The 17,221-nt window shown below is 37.9% G+C and overlaps 1 protein-coding gene across 7 annotated transcripts in view; it reads right to left on the bottom strand.

Moving 5' to 3' along the window:
• The window catches only part of RBFOX2 (RNA binding fox-1 homolog 2), a 190,358-nt gene that overhangs the window by 48,284 nt on the left and 124,853 nt on the right, over positions 1-17,221 (bottom strand). For all 7 annotated transcript variants that reach the window (XM_083365256.1, XM_083365255.1, XM_083365258.1 and 4 more), the window contains one exon: positions 12,324-12,548. In XM_083365256.1, coding sequence (XP_083221382.1) covers positions 12,324-12,548 — 225 coding nt within the window. The remainder of the gene's footprint in view (positions 1-12,323; positions 12,549-17,221) is intronic.

Genomic DNA, 17,221 nt, shown 5'->3' with positions numbered 1-17,221 from the left:
TATATATATATATATATATATATATATATATATATATATATATATATATATATATATATATCTGTAATTTAACATAGAATTATATATATGTAAATGAGCTTTACTAAAAAATGTAGTCACAGACAGGCGAGAGTAGAAAGTTTATTAAAGGGGAAATTATTCATGTAATAGATAACCATTGAGAATAGAAAAATTTCCATAGCTAATCTCGAATTTTTAGCATCACATCAACAGCTCAATTCAGACAAAATCCAAAGTTCAAATTAGACTGGAGAGCAGGGATTCTGTCCCCTCTAGCTTATTATGATAACTGGAAGGCAATCAAACATGTACAGTAAAAATCAAGTGTGCCCGCAAGGATTATTTGAGGTGGATTAGTGTTAGAACTGAATTTGTTTAGGCAAGAACTAGCAACTCTCAGTTAGACACTGTATGTAAACACTGGATAGACATTTCTCAAGACAAGGAAGAGAACAGCCAAATTTCCACTGGCTAGGAATGTGTACTGTGTCTCAAAACATTTACCAAATTCTTCTGGGTGGGACCCAATTTGGCAGAACTGAAACCTGGAGCATTTTGCTTAGTTGTTCTGGACATCTGCTAAAACAATATCCACAAGGTTTTAGAGAACAAGTAGGACAAGACTAATGTAAATTAATTAACTCTAATTTTGATGTAAAGACAAGATGTGTTTATACAACAGACAGAATCTATACATAAAAGTTAAGAAACAAGTTGGGCTCCAAATTTTTTATTCAATTATTTAAATTTAATTGTTCAGTATCCTTGTAATGGTCGGGAGATTTATTGAGTAAACTACCGTGTTTCCCCGAAAATAAGACCTGATTATTATTATTTTTTTGCCTCCAAAAGAGTGACCAGGTCTTATTTTCATGGGATGTCTTACTCACCTCCAGCACTGACAGCCCCGCCCACCAGGTCCACTTCTTTTGCAGCCAGATCGGGTGCATTCTGCAGCTGCATTCCAGCCTGCATTTTGCAGTCAGGCCTTTCCAGAAGGCCTCTGTAGCTGAGTACCAAGCTGCAGAGGTGTTGCAGAACCAAGGTATGGACTGAATCCACAGTTCAGTTCTTGGCTGCACAGGCCTTCCAAGAAATGAAGGCCTGACTGCAGAAGATGCCTCTGTAGAAGTGGGTGGGTGATGAGAGGCCTGGCTTCAAAGTGAACGCAGAGCACATGGAACAGATCCATTCCTCTACCCCTACCCTAGCTTGATTTTTAAGTGTGTGCCTCACCCCAAAACTAGGACTTATTTTGGGGGTAGGCCTTACTTTCAGGGAAACAGTATTTACTAATTTACTAAAATTAGTGAGAATTTTTAGAAATAAATATATGCAATTTGCATAATGTAGTTAATTGAAACAAATGAATTTATTCCCCACTACCAAATTTTGTTTTGTTTATAAGAAAGAAATTGTGATTACGTTACAATTGTAACTGTATTGAAATTTTCTGCATATCTTACCTAGAATTCAGAAGTCATGCTATCTAACTCATAGCTTTAAGTGAATTCCACAATTGCCTTTTTTCAATTATTCAGGTATCATTCCATTTAAGATATACCTGAAACTTTCTCATCCACATGAAGAACATCAGAAACTTTCTGAATTACAACAGGCACCTGGGGAAATAAAGCTTAGTCCTATTTGTATGTGAACGATCAATTCTATCTTGGCTAATTCTATGATACAAAAGTATGTTAGGTTTTCTACTACATGAAGCTCCAAAATAATTATGGAGCACAAATTTGTAAAAAAAAAATTAGACACATTAGAGATCAAGAAATCTTTAATGTGTACATTAAAGGGGTTTATAACATCAATTCTGGTTTAGTCCAAGATTCTAATCAACAGAAGATGGAGAACCTTTTGTTTTCATTATGAACAATAAACTGGTATTGCAGTAGTGGAGAATATGACCAACCTTTAAAGGAATTTTTGGGATTCCCAAAAGTTTCCCCAAATAGGTTTATTTTAGCAACAAATATACACTCCAGTAATGATGTATGCTTATCATGAAATAAACGATATTTAATGGTTATTAAATACTGGGATTAAATGTGACAGCTAGGGCCAAAATAGATGCTTTGCTGATAATATTATTAAGGATGGAACTTGCATTTTACCAGACATCAGTGTTACCATATTAAGCTCACTGCCAAACATGTTTTTCTATACCAAACATGTTTTTCTATACTGGGGGAGAAAAAACAGAAATTATAAATGTATAGTGACTGTTACTAGGAGACAAAAAACACTTTTAGCACTCCCAATTCTGGATGGCTGGATGGCTTAGGGCTTTGATGAATAATCAAAGAAACTACTGGACAATTCATCCGGTTTTCTAAATCTATATTGAGATGCCCAAGTTTAAATGGCCATTGACATGCCACAGAATCCCAAGTTAAATTTTAAACCAAGAGCATTCTTTCTTGCAATGATTTTTGGGATATTTAAACTTATTCCCAAGTATTTAGAAAATACATTGCTGATTAAAGGAAATAATTTTCTTTTCATGATTTTTCAACTTTACAAAGGAAATCAGGATGTAATAATTCCACCAATGTATAACTTTCTGCTCATGCTTAAAAGCATCTAAAACTAAGCATAACATATTGACAACAATTTTTAAAAAAGAATGTTGAGAAGGCATTACATTTTAAAGCCTCAACCCTATATCAAGACTTAGAAGGATAACCTGAGAAAACCTCATTAAGTTTTGCTCTGCTTCCAGTGAATAAAATTTAGATTTACATATAAACTATCCTTTTGGAAGAAAATATGGGTTTTAACTCTTAATCCATGCAAGATTCAAGTAGTTGTAAATTATGGGATTCATCATATATCCCCATTATTCTCCTTAGCTTTCTACTATAATAACTCATATCTGGTTTTTTAGAAGAGTATTTGCTTAGTACAAGCTGCAACTGTCAAATAAAACCTATAAGACTTATGACTATCTTCATATTGTTTGCCCAAAATACTCAGAAGAGAAGTAAGGATGCAACACACAGTTGGTACATTTATTTTTCAACTTAGCCATACAATTGTTAAATAGCAAACTTGCCTTTTTCAAACTGTATATGGCTGGAAGGGTTTTGCTTACCCAATTTTATCTTCTGTCATTTATAAACTGGCTTGGTGTGTCATCCAAGTGCAGGACATGCTAAGATATAATGGTCCTAGCAATTTTCTTTCTCCAGTCTTGATTTAGTACTTAAGAAAAATGTTGGCAGTTCATAAGATAATATATATCATTCATGATATGTTGGATTTCTCAGTCTTTAATTTTCTTGCATAGCCATAATCTGAAGATGTATACAAAGATGTAAAGGTATAGGTTATATTTAAAGGATTTGGTCCATGAATTGTTCCATTCACAGAATACTTTTGGTGGTCAGTTCCTGAACCAAAACACTTGTGATTCAAATGCTTTTGTCAATGCATGGAATCAGATAGGGATACAGCTGTGATGGTAAAACCGCTAGAATGCAGTATTGCAGGCTAACTCTGCCCAGCGCTAGGAGTTCAATCCTGACCAGCTCAAGGCTGACTCAATCTTCCATCCTTCTGAGGGCAGTAAAATGAAGAGCCAGATTATTGGGGGCAAGATGATGACTCTGTAAACCACTTATACAGTGCTGAAGCTGTATATTAGTCTAAGTGCTATTGCTATTTTGTTCCACTGTTGGGAAAAAGGGGTGCTGAAAAAGCCAAGGACATGGCCGTTAATGGAAGACAGCCAAGGGAAAAAGGAAAGTGTGGGGGCTGGGAAAATGGTAGAATATTACCTAATGTGTCATTGGCAATGGGAACAGCAGGAGCACCTAGTAGGAAGGAAGATGATCTTATTCTTTGCAGAAAAGAATAAGAGAATCATAGAATCATAGTTTGAAGAGCTCATTTAAACCACTGAGTCCACCAACCCGATTCATAGTATCCAAATTAAAGCATTCATGACAAATGACTGTCAGATCCTGCTTCAATATATGAGGGAAAGTAGGGAAGTTTTTAATTACCGTATATACTTGAGTATAAGCCGACTCGAGTATAAGCCGAGACCCCCATTTTCACCCCCAAAAACTGGAAAAAGTTCGTGACTCGAGTATAAGCCGATCCGCCGTTCTGCAAGCCTCCGCCACCAGCAGAGGCTCGATCCGCCATTTTGCAAGCCTGAATACACAGGAATACCCTGTGTGGCCGCGGCTCTCGGGGAAGCCCTGGCTGTCCGCTTCCTCGCTCCACGCTGCCATTCGGGGCCCGCACGTTCCCCGGGCAAATCGCGGCGCCCAGCAGGCGAGGAAACACGCCCCTCCAGTCGCCCCCCCTTCCCTCAGGAGACGCGAAGCAAGTGACCGCCCGGAGCTTACCGAGGACTTGCGCGCGGCCGAGGCTTCGGTGCTTCCAGGATCGCGCGCACCTCTCCCAAGCCGCCGCCGTCCGGAGACCTGCCGAAGTTTGGGGAGGTTTGGGGAGGTGCGCGCGCACCTCCCCAAACCTCCCCAAACGTCAGCAGGTCTCCGGATCTCCGTGCCCTGCCTGCCTGCTTCTTTCCGCAGCGGAAAGAAGCAGGCAGGCAGGTCACGGAGATCCGGAGACCTGCTGACGTTTGGGGAGGTTTGGGGAGGTGCCCAAACCTCCCCAAACGTCGGCAGGTCTCCGGATCTCCGTGCCTTGCCTGCCTGCTTCTTTCCACAGCGGAAAGAAGCAGGCAGGCAAGGCACGGAGATCCGGAGACCTGCCGACGTTTGGGGAGGTTTGGGCACCTCCCCAAACGTCGGCAGGTCTCCGGATCTCCGTGCCTTGCCTGCCTGCTTCTTTCCACAGCGGAAAGAAGCAGGCAGGCAAGGCACGGAGATCCGGAGACCTGCCGACGTTTGGGGAGGTTTGGGGAGGTGCGCGCGCACCTCCCCAAACCTCCCCAAACTTCGGCAGGTCTCCGGACGGCGGTGGCTTGGGAGAGGTGCGCGCAATCCTGGAAGCACCAAAGCCTCGGCCGCGCACAAGTCCTCGGTAAGTTTTTTTTGTTGACTGGAGTATAAGCCGAAGTGGAATTTTTCAGCCCAAAAAGTGGGCTGAAAAATTCAGCTTATACTCAAGTATATACGGTAACTGCCTTTTGGAGTGCTCTTAGTGCTTTATCCTGGTCTATGACTGTAATAAATATTTGACTTAATTTGTTTTTGGTGTTAGGCGGGACCTAAGACCATATCACTAGAGGTGATGGAGAATATATTTTGATGTTCTTCTGGGATATCCCTTCATTTGCTTTTTTCCCAGGATTAAATAAGCCCAGAGAGTCTGAACAGTTAAAGGCACAATGCCAGAAACCCAGAGACTCTGAGTTCTAGTGTTGCCTTAGGAATGAAGCCAGATGGATAACTTTAGGTACGTAATTCACTCTCAGCTCTAAGAAGAAGGCAATGGCAAACAGTAGCTGGGGAAGGGAAAAGATTCTTATCTTCAACAAGATGACAAGGGAGGATTTGGGTAAGAGTAATTTTACCAGAGATACAATAATATAAGCAACATTTTGTAACAAATTATCAGCCACTTTGGGAGTACAGAAAGTTCTTGACTTATGACCTCAATTGAGCCCAAAATGCTAAGTGAGACATTTAAGACCTTTCTTCCCATGGTTGTTAAGTGAATCAATGCAGTTGTTAAGTTAGTAACATGGCTGTTAAGTTAGTAACACAGTTGTTAAGTGAATCTGGCTTCCCATTGACTTTGCTTGTCAGAAGTTTGCAAAAGGTGATCACATGACCCTGGGACATTGCAACCATCATAAATAAGAGTCAGTTTCCGAGCATCTGAATTTTGATCACGTGATCATGGGGATGCTGCAATGGTTGCATGTGTGAAAAATGGCTATAAGTCATTTTTTTCAATGCCGTTGTAATTTGTAAATGAATAGTTGTAAGTCAAGGATTACCTGTATTTAAGATATGGATGCATTTGTTGGCAGGAGCCAGCAGGGGTTAGTGAAAAATAAATCATTTCAAACCAATCTGATTTCCTTTTCTACGCTGATAGTTTAGTTGACCATGGAAATGCGTGAACACAGATAATCCTGCCTTCAGCAAAGCATGCAACAAAGTCTCTTGTAAGATTTTGTTAGACAAGATGGCAAAATATGGTCTAGACTATGTTGTAATTACATGGATACAGAGCTGGCTGAACAACAATTTCCAAAAAAATATATGTCAGTAGCTCTGTATCAGGCCAGAGGAAAGTGCCAAGGAATGTACCTCAGGGCTTTGTTTTTCCAAATTGGAGAGCAGTAGAAGTGAAAAGAATCTGGATGAATCACAAGCTAAATCTGAGCCAACAGTACAGCACAGTTGCAAAATAAAGCAAATGCAGTACTACACCATATCAACAACAGTATAAAATCAGGCTCAAGGTTGACTCAGCCTTCCATCCTTCCGAGGTAGGTAAAATGAGGGCCCAGATTGTTGGGGGCAATTAAGCTGACTTTGTAATAATGCTGCTTGGGGGGGGGGGCGAAAGCCCTAATAAGTAGGCATATGCATAGAATGAAGGCTATTGCTAAAGCACATTGACTTGTGCTTAGATTGTAAGCCGCCCCGAGTCTTCAGAGAAGGGCGGGATATAAATGGGATTTTAAAAAAAAAATCAAGACAGGTTTTTCCCTATTGTGTATCCGTCAGTTTGCACCTAGAATATTGTGTATGGTATGTGGAATATTGTGCAGAGTGGGACATAATGGTTAAGACAGTTGAACTATGACCGGCAAAGCAGCCAGTTTCACTCAGCCATGAAAGGTCACTGGGTGAGTTTGGGTCACTCGCCTTCTTTCAGCTAAATCTACCTCACAAGTTTCCTATTGCAAGAGAAAGTACACAGGGAGCACTACATATACCATCTTGACCCGCTGACAAAAGGCGGGATATAAATTTGATAAATAAATAGAAAAGAGTCATGACTAGAGGGCAGTAATCAAGTTAATAAAGAGGCTGGAAGGAAATGCTAAGAGTAACAGCTGAAAGTGTTGGATGTTTAGCCTGAAGAAGAGAAGATTGCAGCACATGAAAGGCTGACATATACAAGAAGAAGCAGAATTGTTCTGAGTGGTTCAGAAAAGAATAAACAAAGGGTTTAAATTACAAGGAATGAGACCTAAGTTGAGCATAAGAAAAAAAAATCCCAACAGTAACAGCTGTTCAATAATAGAACAGACTGTCTTGAGTGATAGGGGCACCTTAACTGTGGCCGGGATGGCCATCTGTCAGGGATATTATAGTTTTGTCTTCCCGCATGGGCAGGACACTAGATTACATGTTCTCCAACAACCTTTCCAAATTTTACATTCTGCGATTCCTTGGGGATATTTACCCATTTATCAGTGAAGTTGTGTGTGTGTGTGTGTGTGTGTGTGTGTGTGTGTGTGTGTGTATGTGTGTGTGTGTGTGTGTGTGTGTGTTAAATATTCCATATCTTTATGGGTATGTAACACAATGACTTCCTATTTATTTCCAATATGGGCAATAAACAGGCAATCCTCTCACTCAGTCTATAAGTGACATATGAAGCTCCTCTTCACATTACAGTCCTATTAGCTGATGAAAAACAGTGCTCTTTTTTCAAGTATACTTGAAGATATCTCCTAATATGGAAGAAGAAAGGGAGGCTTGGCAGCAGCTGGTAACTAAGGTCAAGGCTCATATTATTCATCCTCTCCTGATTTTATTAAATAAAACAAGCCTGGATGAAGATGAAACCAACTTAAAAATATACATATATGCAGCATAGCACTGCCATAGAAAAGATCCAGTTTCATTTCTGGGATATGTATCTTTTACTATGGAGCAACAGATCTCATGTATTCCCATGCCAAAAACTGTTATTACTGTTTTGCGTATTATTTCATAGGACTTGTTATACCTACCAATGACACTTTGCTCTGCTATTACTATATTAAGTTTTGATACCGGGCTCAAACATTGGAATATGTGAGCTGATCCACTGTCTTTTTAACATTTTATGACTGTGTCCTGTTTCTGAACGTCAGTCATCTCATTTTACTTGCTGTCATGTTTTTTTAAAGTTCTCCTAACTCACGAAGTCAGCTGTTTATTACTGACAAAAACTGCACGATGCTAAAGATCCTTATGGTTTGAACTTATAGTTTCAGGTTTCTGAAATCAAAATCACAGTACTGCTGCAGAAACTATCAAAATTAAAAGAGAAGTATCATTAGCTAGCCTCAATACAAAAAACAACAACAACCCTGAAAGCATTAAAAGATTAAATCCACCATGTGCACCTACTATAATGTGCTTTATTAGCAAGCTTTCAGTTTGATAATCTGTCAGCATGTTGTCCAATTTGAGATAGTAAAACAATGTCAACAAAGAAGAACATATCCTTAATTGGATCCCCTGCAACTGAATCTTCAGAGAAAAATATGTTTTAAAATCCAGGTTTATCTGTACAGAACTGTATCCACCTGGCTATATATTCCAGAGAATCAGCACCCAGATGTGGTAGGATGACAAGAGTAGCTTGCATGATTCTGAGAGTGATGCTGATGGCAGCATAAGCTTCTGATAGGATCACCAATTTTAAAGTCAAAATGGGAGAAGTAAAGCTAAGGATAATTCACAATGAGGATGAGGGAAGATGTATTTCTGTAAGCATGAGGAAAGCCAATCCACTTATGAGAGGTTAGCTCAAAATTAAGCCTAGAAAAAGGCAATGCCAAGCCACTTCTGTATTGCTGACAAGAAAACCGCATAGACAAACTTGGGTGCCAGGTTAGAAGTCCCTATTTTAGTTACAGGGGAAGGATATATTGGACTTTTTGTGTATCTCTTTTTTGTACAACACAGCAAGGGCATCTGTGAGTGGAACATATCAGAGCTACCCCTAGATATGTGATCTTTTAACAAGCAGATCCTAATTCTTGTTGTAGATGAATTCTGTAGAACTTTCTTACCAAAAGACAATTTAGCCAAGACACATAAGTCAAACCTGTAATGCCTGATGGAGATCCACACGGCAACCCTACAACTGTCCCTCAGGAGGTGTTAAGTGTCAGAAGTAGCCAAAGTTCCTGGGTTCCTAGTAAGATGCACACTGTTCACTGAGGGGAAGTTTTACTCTGTGCTTTGTATGCTAGTTTGATACATGCCTTACATTTTGACTGTGATGGTTAACCTAGAGTTGCACCCTAGATTAAGCTGTTGGAAGGATATAAAAATGCTATTGGAGGCTCTGAATACATGTTCTACTCAAGCAGATCTTGACAACCTGTCTGATGTCTATTTTGGAATTCTGGGTTCATTTGTTTTAATAAAATGGATCTACAGGCTATGCAAAGATATCTGGTTGGATGATGCAGATCTTAGACGAAAGCCTTCTCACATTTTTCTAGATGATGTTACAGCTATCAGGAATGTCAATTTCCCAATTATATACAATTATATAATTGTATAATTATATACAATTATAAGGATGGTGAGTGCAGAGGCTTAGATAAGACTTGAAGCGTTAACTGGAGATGCCATAATGAGTAATCCTAATAAGAATATGACAATGAACCCAAAGACTTGGTGTTCTCTAATGTTTGGGCTGTGGAGAGGGCTGAAATTCCATGAGAATTGCAAGAAGTGCACAATGCAACAAATAAAAAGGGTGCAATAATACTGATGTATACTCAGAATGAGAAAATTGGAGACATGGAGGAACTGCAGCATGATTTGGATTGGGTGAGCATGACAATCCAAGAAATATGTTAGACTTTTATGTAAAAAATCTTTATTGTTAATACCTTCTTCAAACAAAAGAAATACATACTTTAAAAACAGCCATTAGAATCACAAGGGCTAAATAACAGAAACCAAAAGGCGGAGAAGTGCAATTTGGTCAGCCACAATACTTCTTTGTGTAATTCCAGAAAAAAACCATGAATTATTGAAGTCAAATATATGAGTTAAAATTAGAAAATTAAAGAGGAGGAGTGCCAGCAAGTACTGATTTGAAAACAATTAGAATGTAAAATCAGATTCAGTATATGAGAACCTGAGAAACTACAGGAACAACTTTGAAAACTAAATCAGAAAAAAAATATTCTTATAATTCTGGAAGAGGAAGATGAAGGCCCTGGTCAATAAATTATCTTTACAGATGACTATAAACAAAGATTTGTTACTGAGAGAGATTATGAGGGCTAAAAATAAGAGAAAAGACAAGTCTTATCCTTCTGAAATGGTTGTGATGCGAAAAAGCATGAAAAGGTTTAGATCTGATTGGCTACAATTTCTAAATTTGTTCAGAATTCAGATCAGCTAGCTCTCCTGAACTTGCACAAAAACTGCCAACTATCTTATAAAGCTACCACTTCCTGGAATACAATAAAGATATTGTTCTAATCTGTGCTCGTCCATCAGTGAGATCCAGAGAAGGAGGAAGTCAAACATTTGCATAATGGATCCAACCGTTAGAAATCATGAAGGAAAAAAGCATCTAGGAAGCATAAGAAATTTTATGAAAGAAAATACAGAAGATGAAAACACTCCATAAAAGTTGCAAAAATAAGAGAATCTTAGTGCACAATTAAAATACTAAAGAGAAAAAGGAACATTTATACAAAAGGGAAAGGGGGGAACGTAATCAAAGAATACAGGTTATTTCCAGAAACTGCAGGAATTCTGTCAAAAAAGCTAAAGCTCAGAATATATTGAAGGTTGTTAAGAGATGAAAAAAAACAAAAAACAAAAAAGGTATTCTTGTATGATAAAGATAAAAGGACAGCAAGAGCGACTGCAATCCATGTGACAGGAGAAAGCAGTGAAGCAGTATTGGATGATGGGACCTTTTTAATTCCTATTTTGAGTTTGTCTTCTCTCAGGCGGAAAATGGAGCCTTAGCTGCATCATGATTATATCAGTGGGAGAAGAAAATTGCAGCTTACAATATTTAAGGAGACTATAAGAGAAACTAATTCAAATGAATTTATCTCTCAAGAGCCAGATGGATTACTTCCCTACTGAAAGAAAAAGTGCAGGTGATCATGGAATCACTCTTTGTAATCTCTGAGAATTCCTGGAAGAATGGTCACCCCCATCTTAAGGAATACCTGGGAAATGATTAGACGTGTCATTTTTAGCATTTATACTTGGCAGTCTTCAAGTAGTATGCTTGTAAACTATTGGGGAGGCATGCTACAACTAACAGGATCCAGCATGGATTTATTGGGTACAAATCATGCTAGACTAACCTTACATTCTTTCTTGATAGAACAATTAACTTAGTAGATCAGAGCAATGCCACAGACAAAGTGTGCTTGGAACTCAGTAAAGTCTTTGACTAAGTGCTTCATGATATGGTAAAAAATGAGCTAGATATTACTATTACTATTGCCTGATACTGCAGCAACTCTGGGTGGATTACAGATTTAAACATAAAGAAAAAGACCCAGGTTATTACACAGATGGAGGAGTGGACATTTTCTATTAACAGAATAATAAAGTTGAAAGGGATTTTGCAGGTCTTCAAGTCCAACCCTCTGCTCAAGCTATCCCCTTTCCCATTGAAGGACCAGAAGTAATGGATTAAACTACAAGGACATTCAGAGTACATGTTAAGAGATTTATTGCCTATATGAGCTGTTAGTTAGCAGAATAGGCTATCACAGGATGTGGTGAGTTTACATTTCTAGAAGTCTTAAAACAGACTAAATGGTCATCCATCAAAGATACTCTAGTAGGTCCTATACTGAACAATGGGTTAGATTAGATGACCACTTCTACTCCTTGATTCTATTCTTTTTGAGAACCCAACAATGTAAGACGGTTATGAACCAATATCTCTATATGTGAATAATACATCCTAGATGACTGTGGATCAACAGCCCAAGACATTTACAAATCTTGAAAGGACAAGATTTCAAGTTGTATGATGCAACTCAAATTTTGCCTAATGCAAGTTAGTTAAATCAGAGGAAGTAAAAAAATAACCTGAACCACACAGGAAACATTTAACATAGCATGGTCCAAGAGCACATTGAAGACACAAAATGAAGAAAATATGGTTAGATATCCATAGCATCATAAGTTACTTCCCTTCCACCTGTTTTAATAATAAACAACTTCATTCAGATGAATCTGACTGTTCCATTTCTTTTTGCAGTAATTGGGAATTCTTTTTCTTTTGTCTTAGCTTTTGCCCAAGAAAGCTAACTTTGGATGCATAATACTTACCTATACTGTTTTAAAAATATAAATGCCAGATAAGCAATCAAATAAATTCTCAGCTTTAAATCTTGCTGAACATACCGTAAGAGATCCATTCTGCGTGGTAGCTGTATTTGTATTCTGTTCTCCATGCGTTTGTCCACTTCCATAGATTGTCAGATTGTGCTCACTGGTCTGGCCTGCATAGTCCTGAGTGTGGGGAACACCATATTCTGTGGGGATCCCATTCTGTGGGGGAGGTGGGAATGGGATTGTGGTGAATGGCTGGACCATTGTGTCAGGAGTAGCTGTTGGCTCCTGGTTACCCTGAAGAAAAAAAGGCAAACAGCATTAAAGGAAGGAAGGAAGGAAGGAAGGAAGGAAGGAAGGAAGGAAGGAAGGAAGGAAGGAAGGAAGGAAGGAAGGAAGGAAGGAAGGAAGGCAGGCATATATTCTGTCAACAAAGGACAAATGGTGGTCAATAAAATTGGGGGGATAAGGATCAATAAAATTAGCCTGAATTAAAACACTGCAAAATGAGGGACTCAGTTTATGGGCTGTAATCTACCACATTGGTCCAATGCAAATTGATGGATATGTTTTCTGATTTCCCAGTTTAGGACTGGGAGAGAGTCACTAGCTTCTATGGCCTAGAAGTGATGCATTCTCCCTCTTTCTCAGCCACTGTTCAGCAGCAATATGTCTTGTCTCCTAGAAACCATCCACATACTTTTCTTTAGCATGTTTAGTGGAAAAGCACATTTAGCAGAAGAAACAAATGTTCAAATAAAGGTTTCAAGTTAAAGGCTTTTAGAATTCTATTCACTTAAGGACAGAGAAGGAATCAGACTTACATTCCAAATTCTCTGATGATGTATTGCAACATCTCTTTTTCAAAAGAGGAATACAGAAAACAAAATAGCACATGTACTGTGCTGCCCAGCACTCAGTATCTGGACAAGTAATTTCCTCTGCTCCAAGCTTGTGATTATACTTCCTAGAGATCGATCCTAAAAGTCTTCTATTTCAAAATATTTCACTTCATGCTGAAAATATTTCCCAAAGTTACCCATATAGAGGAAATGAGCCACTATGTGGTATTACAGAAGCATCTGTTTAAAAGACAGGATATATGCTAGCAAAATAAGAACTTAGGATGGCAATTTAATTATTTGCTACACAAAGCACCTTAAAAAACAGGTTTAAAGTAAAACAGTGCAGAACAGGTGCTGTTTCATTTTGTGTATTCCATCTGTTCAAAAAGGATTGTTCTGATACATCATCAGAGAATTTCGAATCTAAGCCCGATTCCTTCCTTTGAATGAGAAAGATGCCCAAAACAAATATGTGTAATGTAGATTTCTTTATTTAAAAATAAGTTTAATATACTCACAGACAATAGAAAGACTGACTGGCCAAAGGGAGACTTGATATATCTTTTTGAAGAAGGTACAAAATGGATTTTAGGTTTTATTCTTACAGTAGTGAGACCACTCAAGCTTTAGCTCGTTATTTTATTGCTTGGAGGAGAATGCAAACCATGTTTCAAATAAAAAAATAATATATATAAATAAAGTTTTATATGCCAAAAGAAGAGAGGCAACACAAAATTAAAATGATGTTTCCTCTGTTTATGTTAAGTAACTACTAAGGAGCCGAATGACAGAAGGAGAATATAAGCCCATGGGTGAAACACACATTTGTGCATAATGACTCAATCATTCAATTCACGTGTTCCTTTTTATAATACTTTTATTAAAAATTACAATGAAAAAGAATACAAATTTTAAAAAGAAAAAAGAAAAAACAGAATGTGAGAAAAAAGACAATAGAAAAATAAAATGGAAAGAAAAATAAGAATAATAATAATAATAAGAATAAAAAGATAAGAAACATATAAAGCAATGGCTTCCCCTTTAATCACAAGTATAAACAATTTTACTAATTTATTACCTTCTCTTAAAATACAACAAGTGATTGTCTTATCTATAAGCAAATCTTTAAAGCTGTTGGGAAACTGCCAGCTAGTCTGGAAGGAAGGGTCAAGCTTATGCCACTTGCAGCTGCACAATGACTACAAGCTAGGCCAGTGATGGCAAACCTTTTAGAGTCCGAGTGCCCAAACTGCAACCCAAAGCCCACTTATATATCATCGGGTGCCGGGTGGGCATGGCCCATTGGGTGGGTGTGGCCAATTGGGTGAGTGTGGCCCATTGGGTGGGCATGACTGCAGTGGTAACTGCAGACTGGGTGGGACTAAAAAGTTCAATCAATCAATTCCAACTTTGTGAGATCTTTTTTTTTTCCCCTCGAGAAGTTGAAATTGATTGATTGAACCTTTTTTTTTTGTACACGGCAGCGGAGGCCTAAAGCTAAAAGGTTTTATAAAACCCAGGTAAAGGCCTAGGACTGGGGTGACAGCGCGCGTGCCCACAAAGAGGGCTCTGCGTGCCACCTGTGGCATGCGGCGTGCCATAGGTTCACCACCACGGAGCTAGGTCCTCGCTTGACCCCTCTTTCCAGCCTAGCTGGCTGTCGTTCAGTCCTAGTTAGTAAAAGTCCATTAAGAATTACCAAAAACAATATATCTATTTTAACCTTGATCAAACTAAATAAGTTTTTGTATTCCTTCCTTTTATAGTACTTTCAACAAATGATCTTTAAACCCTTTAAATACAGGCAGTCCTCAACTTATAAGCACAACTGAGCCCAAAATTTCTATTTTGCTAGGCAAAATACTTGTTAAGTGAATTTTGCCGCTTTTACGACCTTTCTTGCCAGAGTTATTAAATGAATCACTGCAGTTGTTAAATTAGCAACATGTTTGTTAAGTGTATCTGGCTTCCCCATTGATTTTGCCTGTTGCAAAAGGGGATGACATCACTCGGGGCACTGCAGCCATCATAAATATATGCCAGTTGCCAAATGTCCAAATTTTTGATCAAGTGACCACAGGGATCCTGCAATGGTCGTAAATGTAAAAAACGATCATAAGTCACTTTTTATAGTGCCACTGTAATTTCGAACAGACATTAAACGAAAGGTTGTAAGTCGAGCAGACCACCTGTACTGTCCTAGTAGGGGTTGTTTTTTTTTTATTTTTAGTTTGTCCTTCTCAGAAAATCCTTCTAAACTTTAACTAGTCTCTTTTGTAAATCCATTATATAAAGGTTATTCAGGTCACTCTTTGGGTTTGTTATTTGTATGTCCCTATTAAGGCATCAGCTGATTTCATTTGTATATCCAATGTAGCATATTTTCCCATATCATTCTTGTATAACTTGTCCTTTTAAAATCCAGTCTTGTCTTTTACCAGTCTTGTCTGGTAAAATTTGTTCCTCTTCCATATCATTTCTTAGATACACCTACCGGTATCTATAACAGCAGACACTTTCAACTTTTGGGTCCACTGTTCACAAATATCGTTCAATGCATCAACTGTAAAAGTATTTTGCTCCATTCTGTATTAGTAAGTCAAATTTAAGTTTTCTTTTCCTTTAATTGTAATCTTTTAGTTCTTTCTGGTACCCTCTAGTCTAGTGTCCAACCTTCAAAGTCTCATCCTGTCAATTTTTTTAAAGAATTCAAAATAACAGAATTTTCCACAGGAAGGATTCTTATAATTTCAAAATCTTATTTTGAATCCATTTAGGTCAATTTTTTACCACATAATCCAGTTTGGTCTAGTGGTTAAGAGATCAGGCTAGAAATCAGGAGACTGAGTCCTAGGCCCGCCTTAGGAGTATTAGATATGTTTACTGCCTTTTACCAAAATAATAAAAGCAGAATATTTGTGTGCTTGTGGGTGTATATGTGTGTTATCCTGCCTTTATTATTTTGATAAAAGGTGGTAAACATATATTTGGATTACATACACACACACACACACACACACACACACTCACTCACTCTTCTGAATCTATACAACTATATGACATTGGTAGAGAACTAATATATATTTAAAGTACTTCAAATGAAACACTGAAGATGTCTAAAAAGGTAAAATATAAGAAAAAAAACTATAGAAGTAAAATAAGAATAATTTATATTATAAATATAAAATATAAAAGCAAAAGGCAATTAATAAAATTACTAAATCTTCTGCATTTAAAAGTTCAGGTAAAGACTTACATAGAGACTACTTTTTTAAAAGATAGGGAAAATGAGGGCCAAATTAAATTCCTGACACAGTAACCAGGAACAGCCCCTCTTCCCTACATTCATTAAAAAGACCTCTGGCGCTGTAGGGATGGGCATCATCTTCAAAAGGGCCTCTTTTACAACTCATAAGGTCTGGAAACATTCTAAATTATCCTCACTTTTCCATATATAGCAATCCAGTTAATCCAAAGATTTCAGTCTCTCAATGAAGCAAACAAATTCCTAATAGTTCAAGGAAAAGGAATGAGGGAACTGACATATAGGTTCCTTCATTCTTACCTACTATGTAAATAAACTTGCATGTAAGTTTATCTCCCTGCTCTTTCAGGCACCATCAAAGAACAGTATATAAAATAATCTCAAAGGAGATGCAAAATAAATGCCTACACATCAGCATTAAACATGTTACATTGTCATACTAGTATATTTAAAGCATGTTTTTTTCAAGTCCACTGAACACTGATAACTTTTTAATGAAGGAAAAAGAAAAAATATACTGAAATAAAAGTGTATTTTCAAAGTGCTCTTATTTTCCCACGTGTCCAACATATTGAATCTGAATCTTAATGGAATGCATGTGACGGACATTGATAGTATATTTCAACAATGTCTGAAGCAAGATTTGTTATAGAAAGTATCTGCATAACATTCTTTCAATACTGGATATTTGATATAGAGCAGGGGTCTTCAAACTTGGCCATTTTATGACTTGTGGACTTCAACTCCCAGAATTTCTCAGCCAGGCATGTTGGCTGAGGAATTCTGGGAGCTGAAGTCTACAAGTCATAAAAGGGCCAAGTTTGAAGACCCCTGGTATAGTGTGTGCTAAAAATCCCTTG

The sequence above is a fragment of the Vipera ursinii genome, assembly GCF_947247035.1.
Source record: "Vipera ursinii genome assembly, chromosome: 6".
Lineage (NCBI taxonomy): Eukaryota > Metazoa > Chordata > Lepidosauria > Squamata > Viperidae > Vipera > Vipera ursinii.
This window is presented reverse-complemented; position numbering and strand designations above follow the sequence as displayed.